The sequence below is a fragment of the Hippoglossus stenolepis genome, chromosome 12 (assembly GCF_022539355.2).
Source record: "Hippoglossus stenolepis isolate QCI-W04-F060 chromosome 12, HSTE1.2, whole genome shotgun sequence".
In the NCBI taxonomy this organism is placed as follows: domain Eukaryota; kingdom Metazoa; phylum Chordata; class Actinopteri; order Pleuronectiformes; family Pleuronectidae; genus Hippoglossus; species Hippoglossus stenolepis.
The window spans coordinates 1,373,169-1,386,082 of NC_061494.1; the positions used below are offsets into that span (position 1 = coordinate 1,373,169).

The window sequence follows — 12,914 nt, forward strand, 5'->3', positions numbered from 1 at the left end:
TTGATTGACTTAGCTAACAATACAAAAATACAGTCTAGCGGTGACCAGGTTTTCTGAAACTTGTAGGGGACACAGACAAGAGAGAAAAAACAATTGTCAAGAAAGACCATAAGTAGTATTATAGATGATTTAATGTAAACTTCATGTAACTTCTTCAAATTTATAGTATCCTATCGATCAAACCATAACAATGTGAAATAATGAAGAGTAGTCAGTGTTATTGGAGCTTGGCCACTGTAAAGATCGCACCTGAACAAAGAAACTCTACCTTAGTTAAGACTTGCCTCATGGTCCAGATGGTCACTTTGCAGCATCTTCACGTATTTATATTTCAACCCAGCAGTGGTTGTCTTTTATAGTTGCCCCATCTTAAACTTGAATGTAGCCACACCACCCTGCCCCACCCCTCTTTTAGTAAGAAGTTTCAATGGTCTTGGTAAAGGTTCGTTAAAGGAAAGGATCCACACCATCATAAGACCCACGACTATCATGTATACCAGGTTTGTTGATGACTGGGCCAATTTGGAATCAACTACTGTTGTGAATGCATCATTTACCAGATATTAGCCTGCAGTTGCAGCTAAAGTTTCTAAAATAATACACCAATTTTCATTCTTATAAATTTAAAGACAGTGGGAATTTATGATTATATACCTAACAGAGCAATAGACACAAGCCACTATTGCCCATATTTGTCACTTCAGTAAACCTCCATCCCAACTATAAAAGCTATCTATTATTATACAGTGATATAAGCTGAGCTGTATTGTGGTCAGTAAGCATCTCCCACTTGCTGAAAATGTCCCGTGATTGTACATGAATTGAGATTGTTTTATTCCAGCTCATTCGGTCTTTCCGCCATACTTGCTTCCTTAAGACAACCCCAAAGAGAAGCACTTATGAAGAGAAGATCGTCAGTGGCTCCGTTTGAGGTGATCTGTGAGTTGCGTTCCACGAAATTGGCTCTTGATGCGTTCTGAAATTCTTGTTATCGAAAACTGCCCAACAAGTAGCACTTACTGCATTAATAAACAAGTTCAATACTCAAGTTAGGAGCTGTCTAGTGGGACCAACTCTCAAACTAGGAATTCTTCAGCAATTAATAATTTAACCTTATCTGTCTTCATGAACTGTGTGAAGGAAAAGAATAGCTAAATCAGCAACACTACCCCAACAAATATTCTTACAACAGAAGGCAAGTCACACACACACTTGCTTAGGAGTAAAACTCAGTAACCACCTAGTTATGTAAACAAAATGTAAACTTTGTTAAAAATTATCTTCTAAGAAATTATTTTCAAATTTTGCTGAATATTTTGGATACAACAGGAATTGAATCATTACGGAAATATTATATTGCAAAATATGTCAACCAAGACAACCCAAGAGAAGCCTTGTAAGCAATAATCATAGGTGGCTCCTTCCAGGAATGATAAATTCGTTCTGCATTATCTTTCGTATTGTTTTTATCGATTAAACTACCCCAACAAGTAGCACTTACTGAATTCAGCTGCTCAAGTCAATCTGCTCAAGTCAGGAGTAATATTTAAAGACATGCAAAGACTTTGCCAATATTCTTCTTTTGATCATAAAACACCAGAAATAGATCGCTTATAATAGCTATGAAGAGAGAACATGGACATTTGAAATCATCAATGCTACTACAACAAATACGCACTTACTGTTTTCTAAACTCAGTTGGTGCACTTGTGCAAGAGGTAATATTGGTGATAAATTGATAGATCTAGCTAGTCAGAATTGCAATTTTATGTTTTGCGTGACTGCAAGTTCTTACCTTACCACCTTACATGAAGTTAAGTCATTCACTAACATCCAAACTGTATTTTTAGGAGAATTTTCTGCTACATTTAAGATATTATTAACTCTGGTATGTCTTCCTGGGAAATTATTCACATTTGTGGACAAGTGATTTCTGTACTGTTACTCAGTACAGTTTAATTCCCAATGAGGAGCAGCAGCAGACAGCCTTTGAAGAAGCACTTGCAGAGAGAATCATCAGTGGCTCCATTTTAGAAGGTAATCTAGGCTGGATTCACAAGGGAAATGGCTTTTGATTCATTCAGTTGTGCATACTCAAAACCCCACACAGCAAGTAGCACTTACCATTTAACCAAAACAGTTAATACTCAGAGATTAGGAAGTAATACGTACAGACAGAGAGATTCTTCCAGCAGTGTGATGTAACATGTATTCATATGGAAGCTGTGAAAGGGAAAAGAGTACAAAGAATCATGTACTACTTCCGGCAAATAGCATACTGCACGCCAGAAAGGCAGCCTGCTGTGCTTGTGTTAGGAAGTGAGAGGGATTGAAGTGACAAATTGATTGACTTAGCTAACAATACAAAAAAACTGATCTGGCATTGACTTCAAGTTTTCTGAAAACTTACAACCAGAGGACACCAGACAAAGAAAAACAATTATCGAAAAGGAACCATAAGTAGATATTTTAGATGAAAAGTTTAATTTAAGCTTCATATGGCAAACACAAGTTATAGTATCTATGAGTAAAACTACCATAACAATGTGCTGAAATAATATAAGTAGTCAGTGTTAGAACTTATTACTAACCCAAAATCCTTTGAACAAAAACTCTACAACCAATTAAGACTTGCCTCATGGTCAGATGGTCCTTCTGCAGCATCTTCTGTGTTGTATTCAACTTGGCAGTGGATTGCTCTTCCTGGCATTGCCCATCTTAAACTTGAATGCTAGCCACATACCTGCCCCACCCCTCTTTTAGTAAGAAGTTTCAGTAGATGTGTGAGTTAGTTGAGGAAAGGATCACACCTTCATGAGGCGACCACCTCATGTATACAGGTTTGTTGTTGATGGGGCCAGTGGAATCCAACTACTGTGCTAATAGATGCATCTCATTGCCAGATAAGTAGCCTGCAGTTGCAGTAAAGGAGAAGTTTAAAAAAATGTTACAACTAGCACTGCATTCTTGCTCCAAGAATTGAGGCAGTGGGTGCAGGTATATGCCTAACAGGCAATGAACCTAAACCTATTTATGTTGTGCTTCAGTAAAATATCACATCCCAGCTATAAAGAGCTATCCTCTGGTAGCAAATGAAGCTGAGAGTCTATGTTTGTGAATTAAGCTGAAAAGCATCTCTTACTTGCTGAAAATGGGTTAGGGTTAGGGTTAGGGTTAGGGTGCTACTTAGGTAAGTAGCACTTACTGCATTCAACAGAGCAAGTTAGTATCAAGTTAGAGATAATAGAGTGGGACCAGCTCTCAAATGAGAATTCTTGAAATTAATGAAATATAACATGTCTGTGTTACTTGAACTGTGAGGAAGGAAAGAATAGCAAAATCAGCAACTTTCTCCCAACAAAATCACTTACTGCTTTCAGAAGGCAAGTCTTTGCTTGTATCAGGAGTAGGCGCAAGTGACCACCTAGTTGTATAATAACAAAATGCAGAAACTGTTAAAATTATCTTCTGAAGTTATTTTCAAATTTTGCTGAATATTTTGGATACACAACTATTTCCCATATAGTTTCTATTTATACGGATTTCATTCTGGAATTGAATCATTACTGAAATATTATATTGCCAAAATATCCCAGCAAGACAACCCCAAAGAGAAGCACTTATAGGGAAATGATAATCATGGGTAGCTCTATTTGAGTGATCAAGTTAGATTCCATAACATTGTGTCTTTTCATGTTGTTTTTATACGTTAAAGCTGCCCAACAAGTGGCACTTACAAATTCCAGCACAACCGATCAAGTACTCAGAAGTCAGGGTAATAGTAAAAGAAGACCAGCTACAAAGAGACTTGCAATGTTCTTTCCAGTCATAAAACACCAGAAATGGATGTACAAAGCAGCTGTGAAGAGAACATGGACATTTGAAATCATCAATACTACCCCAACAAATAGCACTTACTGCTTTTGAGCCCAGATTGTTCTTAATTCCACTACACAGACAGACAATATTTGTATTTATTCATGGAAAGTCTGGCATCCAGGGTGAAGCAGAATGGATCCATGCTTCAAGATACATGCCAGCCCTTCCCCCAGACGCCCATGAAGAGGTGACGTAGAAGGAAACAGGGACAGGTTCTTCATCCTCATCCTAATGAACACACAATAAACACACAAATAGAATAAAATGGGCTAAATAAACTGCTAAGAAGAATAACTGATGACAATCACAGTGACATGGTTTAGAGGGGACGAAACGAACAAAGCAGACTTCACTTAAACCATGCACTTCTGAGTTCCCTATGAGCAAAGAGAAACATGCAGATAATGACCTTTCACTGGATCTGTTAAAAAATGTTGAGTTTAATGCATTTTCCAATGTTTAATCCCATTCTTTAATAATAATGCTGATTACACACCTCCAAGTATATAAGTGTGGCTGATGAGATACCCAACCCAAAGCCTGACACTGATTGGACATTTCATAGGTAAAGGTAGAGGTAAATTAAATGAATATTTCTGAGAAGAAGATGGAGATAGCATGACTTCACCCCTGTGGGTTGGGCCATCCATATTTGTTTCTGCCTGAGACAAATCCCTAATGCTTTCCATGGTTTCTGTTACAATTGTGATTTCTAGCAATCAGACAGTGAATTTTTTTTCCACCAAGTGTTTCGGGTGCTTTTATTCCCTAGAAAACTAAGACATTCTAAATGATTTACAGGACTGTTATCTCTTTGTAATTAATTATTTATAATAATTTGTATTCAATTAAAATATTTCATTCCCAGTTTTACTTTATGTTTAAGATTGTCTTTTGTTTTAATCAATTTTAGTGTTCCTATTTGATGTAATCATTAGTGTTCTTATCCCAAGGGTGTGAAAGTCTAAAGCTAATTATTTTTTCTCTTTACAATTTTTTTTTCTCTCTTTTTCTTGAAATTAATTTTGTTTTTATTATTATAAAAATAACTTTAGCAATAATATTTATTTCAATATTTTTATTTTATTTTATCAACTAACCCAATGACAATGATATTTATATATCATTGTTTATATTACTCATAGAAAAGGCTTATGACACTATTTGGAGGGATGGACTTCTTATCAACTAGTATGATGCAGGTATTAGAGGGAGAATGTTTTATTGGATTAAGGAATTTTTAAATAATCGATCCATCCAGGTAAGGGTAGGAGGAGTATTTTCTAAAACTGCTGAAATTGAAAATGGTAGCCCTCAAGGATATAATGGTAAATTACATATCTACGAAGCTTAATCATGGATATGGATTGTCTTTATTGGCGGATAATGGTGTCATTTGGAGGAGTGGGGAAAATATTTCTCATTTGGCTGTACAAATTCAAAGGGCTTTAAATCTTGTCTAAAAGTTGTTGGCCAACAGGAAGATGGCTTTTGTTTGTGTGTAAATCCAGAAACTGCACATCATGTTTTGTAGTTTTCACTGCCTGGCTTTGGGGATAATTATCTGTCATTATCGGAATGCCATTAGAAGATACTCCAGTCCAGTAGGCGGCGGCAAAGGCCTATCAAAATGAATTGTCAATAAACCCACAGAAGAAGTTGAAGAAGGAAAACGTGTATCAGCTGAGCTGGCTGATGTGGAAAAAGCTAATTTCACTGTACGTTCAGGTTCAACAGGATTGCAGGACACTGGGATGGAGAATGACACAATCGTCTCTCTTGAAGATTTAGGGTAAGTTAATATTAATGTCTGCCGCTGTATGAACACTGCAGCCCCAATCACCAGCCTCGTATATCTCTCTTTTTAGCCAGACCAATGCTAAGTGGCTAACCTGCCATTGAGACTGGCGTTGTTCTGATGGTGCCGGACTTTCTCTCGGCTGTTTTTGTGTATCATAGCTGCAAATCTATGTGAGGTGTTGTCAGACCTGTTCGGGGTCATTTTAAATGTTGTGCCGCGTCAGCAGAAGCTGCCGCCGTCATGATTCATATCAGCGCTGCTCCAACACAGATTTCCTTCTGACCGTTGAACCAGCTTCAGAACCACTTTCTAAAAAGTGCACGGTTCATTTACTTCTGCTGAAATATCCCCTTACTCCACGTAACCGTGGCACTGCGGCGCATGTTCCTGTGGGAGTAAGCAAGACGTCCTTATATATCCAGATTTTGAAACGTGCTCTGGCTGTCTCGGTGACTGCTGTCGGTACTTGTCAAGAGGCCTTCAGCGTCAGTGTCAAACCTGCCCCTGAATACTAACGCAAACCTCTGTGTTAGTCATGGGAACGTATAAAGTCATATCTGACATAGCAAACAGCCTGATTCACTGATAAAAATAATGCCTACGTTTTAATGACCCACATGCAGAAATACACATTCTCTTGGTCCACTCATGGTCAGGGCAGCTGTCTCACAGATCCTCCCTTAAAAGGACCTGGTGTTTCAATTTGCTTCAGGAGGCCTTTTCTCCTACAAGCAACAATCTCAAATTAGATCATGCTTGAAATGTTAAATAGCGTGTAATCTTTGCTACTTATGATGCATCACTGTTTGCCACCAGCTCCACTACTGCTACACTCAGGCTGCAGCTGTTTTACAGTGCAGAATGAGGTTTGAAGTTCAGGGTTTCCAGATTATAGTTGAGTATCCCTCACATGTCACTTCATGATCTTTCACTCTATTAAAATGATCAGCATTTTGTCTCATTATATCTCACCAGTAACACAGTTCGTAGTAAACATAATGTGAGATCAGTGTAAATATTGCTTGGGACAATTCAGCAACACCTTGACTTTGATTGGGACATTTCTGCTGTTCTTATCCATGGTCAACACCTTTCTGTACTGAAAAGGGAATCAAATAGTTGTGGCTAAGATTGAATATGGTATTTTGTGTGTGTGTATCTGTCACTGTAGGTACCAAGGCCCTCTGTTGGAGGAAGGAACTCTAGAAACTGCTGTGAGTGGAGGGGCAGCTTCACCTGAGTTTACTAAGCTCTGTGCCTGGATTGTCTCAGAGCTTAGACTCTACTGCAAGTTGGAGGAGAATGTCCACGCCACTAACTGTAGGACATGTTTCATCACCATATTTTATGTACATTTAAGTAAAGTTGCTTGGATCTACAGAGAATTGTTCCATTAGTATAATTTATTTTTCTTGCCTGCTAAATGACTATAGCAAAGAAGAAAAATCAAAAACAATTTACTTATTTAGGTGAAAATGACTCGTACTAATGCTGAGCTTTATCTGATGGTTGAAGGAAATAAAATCTATGTTTTGGACATTTTGATAACTGTTATTCCAAATTCTGTAGTGCCGAAGTTTTGTTGGAGGTCTACCAATCACAACCAACATAAGATAGCTGTATTGTTTGGACTGGACATGTGCTAACACACATACCTGGCTGTTGAGCTTTTCACAGGTTTTGATCTCTTACCTCAAACTTAACCTGCAGTGTATGCTACCATTGTCATTTACCCTGGCAAGAAGTGAACCAGCTTTGAAGGACTGAAAACTCAGAATTATAACTAGATTAACAAAATACCTTGATAACCACAAATCCTGCTTCGTAATACAGGCCCCAGACAAAGTGTCTCTCTCAGGACATCGTGTTTTTCCTTCTCTCCCTCCCAGGTCCAAGTGAGGCAGAGGGCTTCCAGCTGGAGATGAGTGGCCTTTTGTCAGAGCTTGCCTGTCCGTACGCTGTCCTCACCAGCGGAAACGTCAACCAGAGGCTTCTGAATAGGACAGACTGTCTGCTTCTCCTCAGTATGATAACAGCACTTTGTAACATTGATTGTTGATAGATTGTTGGGCCGCACCCACCTGTGGCAAAGTGTTACATGCTCAAATATCGTGACGTGCATCGCTGCGCATGGTGTGGGCATAGCATGCGGTCACTTCTAGCAACATGAGCAGCGTATGTGCTAACCAAATCGAATTTTTATCTCAGCCTTCCTGGTATCTGAGTTGGAGGCATCTAGGATGATCCTAGTTAACAGTCCTCAGAAGAAAGGCCAGGATTCAGGCAGCCCAGTGTTCCAGGAGCTGAAGGGCGTCTGCATGTCACTGGGCATGTCCAAACCTCCTGCCAACATCACCATGTTCCAGTTCTTCAGTGGAATAGAGAAGAAGGTGTGCACTCACAACAAAATACAGAGCTGTATCTAGTATGATTTTAAAGCTGGATTTTAAGAATCATATTCGATTCCTGACCACAGCAACTGAAAGATACTGTGTGGAGCTTCAAGGTAGTTGGATTGTAAATGTGCCCCTTAAATCTGTGGATAGTTTAAACTCCCACCTGCGCAGAATTTATGTAATGATAGTTTCAGTTTTTCACGACAAACTTTCTTGACATCTTTGTCGGTGTCATCTACGTGTATGACATCTCCTTTTCACCTGGAAATATTTGTTTTCGGTTTGTTTCATTTTTGCGTCTGTCGCGCGTTAGAAACGTCATCAACCCCCCCCCAGTTGGGGGATCCCCTGCTGTATTCTTTCACACTAGGAGGCAGTAAAAGTCCACAGAGACTGTGGAGCGGCTCACTTGGACATTTGAGTTCACACATGCATGAAAATACAGAGGAACTTTTTACACTTGTCTCCCGTACATAGACATATTTGTTGCCACAATATTAACACTGACCGACACATGTTGATATTATTTTTTTACTTTTTCAAATGAGTACAATCCAATTACTTATTAAAGCTTTGCATAGCACATTGATCACTCACATGGAGACACATTGTAAAGCCAGGTGTGTACTGAGGAACTCAGAGCTGTCCATTATAACTGTGATCAGATCCCCAGAGATACAGGGTAATACCAAGTGTCAGAAGGAACTACACATTACCCTCATATGTTGTTGTGGTTTAATATACTAAATGTATCATCATTTCTTAAGCTGAAAGAAGCCCTAGGTCGAGTTCCACCAAATCATGTAGGAGATCCACTGATGAAGAAGGCACTTGGACCTGTGCATCTGGTAATTGCTGAAAAATGATAGAAATACAATACAACTGGGGAACACTGCATAAGTAATTTCTCATGAGTGTGTTTTCTTATATTTACAGGAAAAGATTGAACCTCTAAACCAAGCACTAGTAAATGAGTATGAGGTGAGAAGGAAGATGTTGTTGAAACGTCTCGATGTGACGGTGCAGTCTTTTGGTTGGTCTGACAGAGCAAAGGTATGTGGAAACTTGGAAATCTTCCCAATTAAAAATGCACAATGCCCTGCTAAAACACAAACAAAGCATCACGTATATGTACGTGCTTCAACTGTAGTGAAGCCAGTCTCTGCTCTTTGTTTCACAAGGAATTGAAAAGGCCAAACATATAGTTGAAGATAAATTAAAAAAAGACAGGTGCAAGAATGTGTATAATGTGGGTGGATATAATAACATCCACTGGACAGCTACCCCGCTTGCAGGTAGTGGTTAACATGGATTAATATATTGATTGGCTTTATTATATTGTATTTCACTTTTAATATATTTATTTTAATGTATGTATTTATGTTTACACTGCCTTTTGTTTTGTGGAGTAGAAGTTTTCATTCTCTGCAATAAATCACCTATCACTAAACATAATAGAAACTAAATGGAGTTTGATCAGTGTAAGAAGAACTACCTGGCATGGCCTGTGAGGGGCTCCAAGTTGAAACTTAAACAATGAAAAATGCTTGATAGAATATTGTAGAATTTCAGATGGCTTATAACTGCTGATCTTCTATCATATATGTAATAGAAGCTACAGCAGCAAATCATCATAATATCGAAACTGCCAATTTTTGTCATTTGTGCTTTACAAATGATTTTGAAGTTCCGTATCAAAATAGATCAGTCAACAATTTTTTTATGTTTCTAAATAATTTGAGTACACATCTGATGCCTGTGTACTGTAGACACCCACACTTGATCCTCTGCAGGCCAATCGGTATCTGAAAACATTTAGTATGTTGTAGCTGTGCTTGTGCACATTTGTAAATGAAAGCTTTCCATGATTTTCATGCCGGTTCTAAACTAAAGAAAGTCCTTGTGCAAACATTGTATACAATACATGACTCATAGACTTAATGTATTGCTTTCCAAAAAGTGAATAAGACTTTATTTTGTTTTCTCATTTACAGACACATGCTGAAAAGTTAGCCAAAGTGTACCCGCCTCTGCGTGCAGCCCTCTGTACTGCAAGTAAAATCTCTGTTGCCCATCTTCTTGCTGCTCGACAAGATTTCTCCAAGATCCTACGTACAAGCAGTGGCATGATAAGGGAGAAGACTGCTTGTGCTATTAATAAGGTAGGTGCAACACATTGTCAGTACAGTATTTCAAGACTGTTTCTCTGTTTACAAAGGATGTGCTGAAGTCTGTGCTCTCATGCTCTTTATATTGTCTAAAATGTTTAGAGTATTTTATGTTAGATTATAGCAGATGTTTGAACCCAACATTAACATCATTAATGAACCACTAACTGTCAGTCCCCTCAATGTATAGGTTTTGCTTTGTTTGATATTTTGTTTAATATTTTGACTGTCAGCAAATCCCATGAAAAGACTAAAACCAACATTGTCTTATGTGTTAGTCTTATGTGTGTGTCTCTCAGTACTTTACATATTCCCTACTTTCTCTGCCACAGGCACATTGTTCTCTATTGAAGACGTAATTCTAAAAATGGGTCACAATTACATTGTTTTTCTATATTTTTTTTTTCTTTTTTTTTTTTTTTTCAAGGCTTCTTGATTTACTGAAACAGCTGATTGCTGCTTATGTAGCTCTGGAATCCCTGAATGAAGTGCCAGCATGTTAAATATAGTTTTAAGTTCCTTTCCTCAACACATCTTGTTCAGTAAAACTGACACCTGATCTCATGTAAGCAACAAATAAAAGTCAGATCAGATTTGGGTAGTGAGCTTACCATCCTAATTTAATTATTTCATGCAGGTTCGAATGGGTCGAGTGCCAGACAGAGGAGGCCGACCCTGTGAGATTGAGGCTCCTCCACCGGAGATGCCCACCTGGCAGAAGCGTCAGGATGCTCCCCAGGGTGGAGGATACCATGGTGGGGGTGGGGGCGGGCACGGAGGCAGCAGGGGGGGCTATGATCACTTCTCCCAAGGTGGCCGTGGAGGCTATGAGAAAGGACATGGAGACAGGGGAGGTAGAGGGGGCAGCAGAGGAGGGAAGGTACAGGGAGGCTGGGGAGATGGTGGTGGAGGAGGCGGTAGAGGCGGTTACAACCAAGGCCACTTTCAGGATGTAGCAGGTCATCATGGGGGAGGAGGGAGAGGGGGTTATGGAGGAGGTGGGAACAACCAAGGAGGCTTCCAGGACCCTGGGTATCATGGGGGAGGAGGAAGCGGAGGCAGTTACCATGACAGTTACCAACAAGACGGAGGCTGGCATCAGGAGAGAGGCGGGGGCCGAGGAGGACGTGGGGGCAGGGGAAGGGGAGGCCGAGGAGGACAAGGACAAGGACAAGGACAAGGACAAGGACAAGGGGGAGGCTGGGGAGGGGGAGGGAGAGGGGGCCGAATTTTAACCATGGAGGACAGTTTGAACAGTTCTTCCAACAAGGCGGGCAGCACTACAACCAAGCTGGCTTTACTCAAGGCAGACACTACACAAGTTGAAAAAACTGTCAGCAGAGTCCACGCAAAGATCGACTACCGGTCATACAAAAACAGATTTACAATGCCTCAAATCTTACATTTTCAGCATGGTTAAAAGTTGACTAAAATTTTGTTTCTACACCTGGTGTGTTGTTTTCTTTGCTTCTTATAAACAAGTATGAAACCAGCAGTTCTGCTGTGTACGGTTAGTGGATTAAATGGACTCTGCTGTTCTGACCTCATCATGCCACTAATTAGCCTTATATTGGACCTTTTTTGAAAAACAAAAGATTTCAGCATCAATTCACCTACTATGTAACTGACTCAAGAAATGAACGTCATTATTATATGTAGAATTCTTCAAATGATGAAAGTTATTTTGAATTTGACAATTACATCTTTCTAGCCTTGGTTGTGTTTCATTTGGTTTGACCAGAATCTCCTTTGTTACATATGTAAAAAATGTCACCTTGCGCTGCTCATGGAGGGTTGTGTGCATATTGGATGTTGGAAGGTTTGCATGGTTGTGTAAATAAGCAATAAAATCTGATATAAGAATCTCAAAAAATTGTTTTCATTCAGTGGCATGATTATCTGGGCCAAGGAACTGTAAGAAGGTTATGTGGACAGTTTATGAATTTTGACTGTACAAAGAGATCTGTGCATGTGCAAAAGATCAAAACACGAGAAAACTAGAATGGCACTCGGTGCATCTGCCAAATAAGGTCCAACAGTCCACTCACACAACCACATTTAAATTTATTTGATCCCGGTTTTTGTATGGATGTGCACCAAATTGCACACACTCATAAACATCAGTCCCCTAAATATGCCTGATTTTATTTCCTCTAGATCAAGCAAATGTTCTCTGAGAAATCAAAAAAAGTGAAAAACGAAATGTTTAAATCAAGGTTAGAAAACAATTCCCTGGATCTGAATCTGCACCAATATTAATGGACTCTTTCCTGACCCATACACCATCCTTCCACCAACTTTCATTAAAATCTGTCCTGTATTTGTGTTATCTTGCTTACAAACCAACCAACCAACAAAAAAACGGACAGGGGTAAAAGTGGAGGTAATAATAACTAGGTGTTTAAGTAAGTCATAAAGCATTAGGGCAAACAACCTGAATGGGCTTTAGACCATAGATTTTATGTACACCATATAAACCGTAAATACTGTTTATGCTTTTTAGACAATTTACATGAGTTCATAAGAGTGAATTCAAGAAGAAACTTGTAGAGCTTTTATTTTGTATGATGGCCTCTACTTGTACGAATATTCTTGTCTAGGATATAAGAATTCATATTTTGTCTCCGGTGTAATATACTAAATCATTAGCTAAAGCATATGAAATCTTGA

The 12,914-nt window shown here is 39.1% G+C and overlaps 1 protein-coding gene across 1 annotated transcript; it reads left to right on the forward strand.

Moving 5' to 3' along the window:
- The first annotated feature begins 5,510 nt into the window (after positions 1 to 5,510).
- Positions 5,511 to 12,117, forward strand: fam98a (family with sequence similarity 98 member A). Its single transcript, XM_035171812.2, is given in 9 exon segments — positions 5,511 to 5,671; positions 6,852 to 7,000; positions 7,570 to 7,704; positions 7,889 to 8,070; positions 8,844 to 8,924; positions 9,013 to 9,129; positions 10,071 to 10,238; positions 10,882 to 11,460; positions 11,463 to 12,117. Coding segments are annotated over 9 exon segments (1,557 nt in total). The 5' UTR covers positions 5,511 to 5,633; the 3' UTR covers positions 11,571 to 12,117.
- The last annotated feature ends 797 nt before the right edge of the window (positions 12,118 to 12,914 follow it).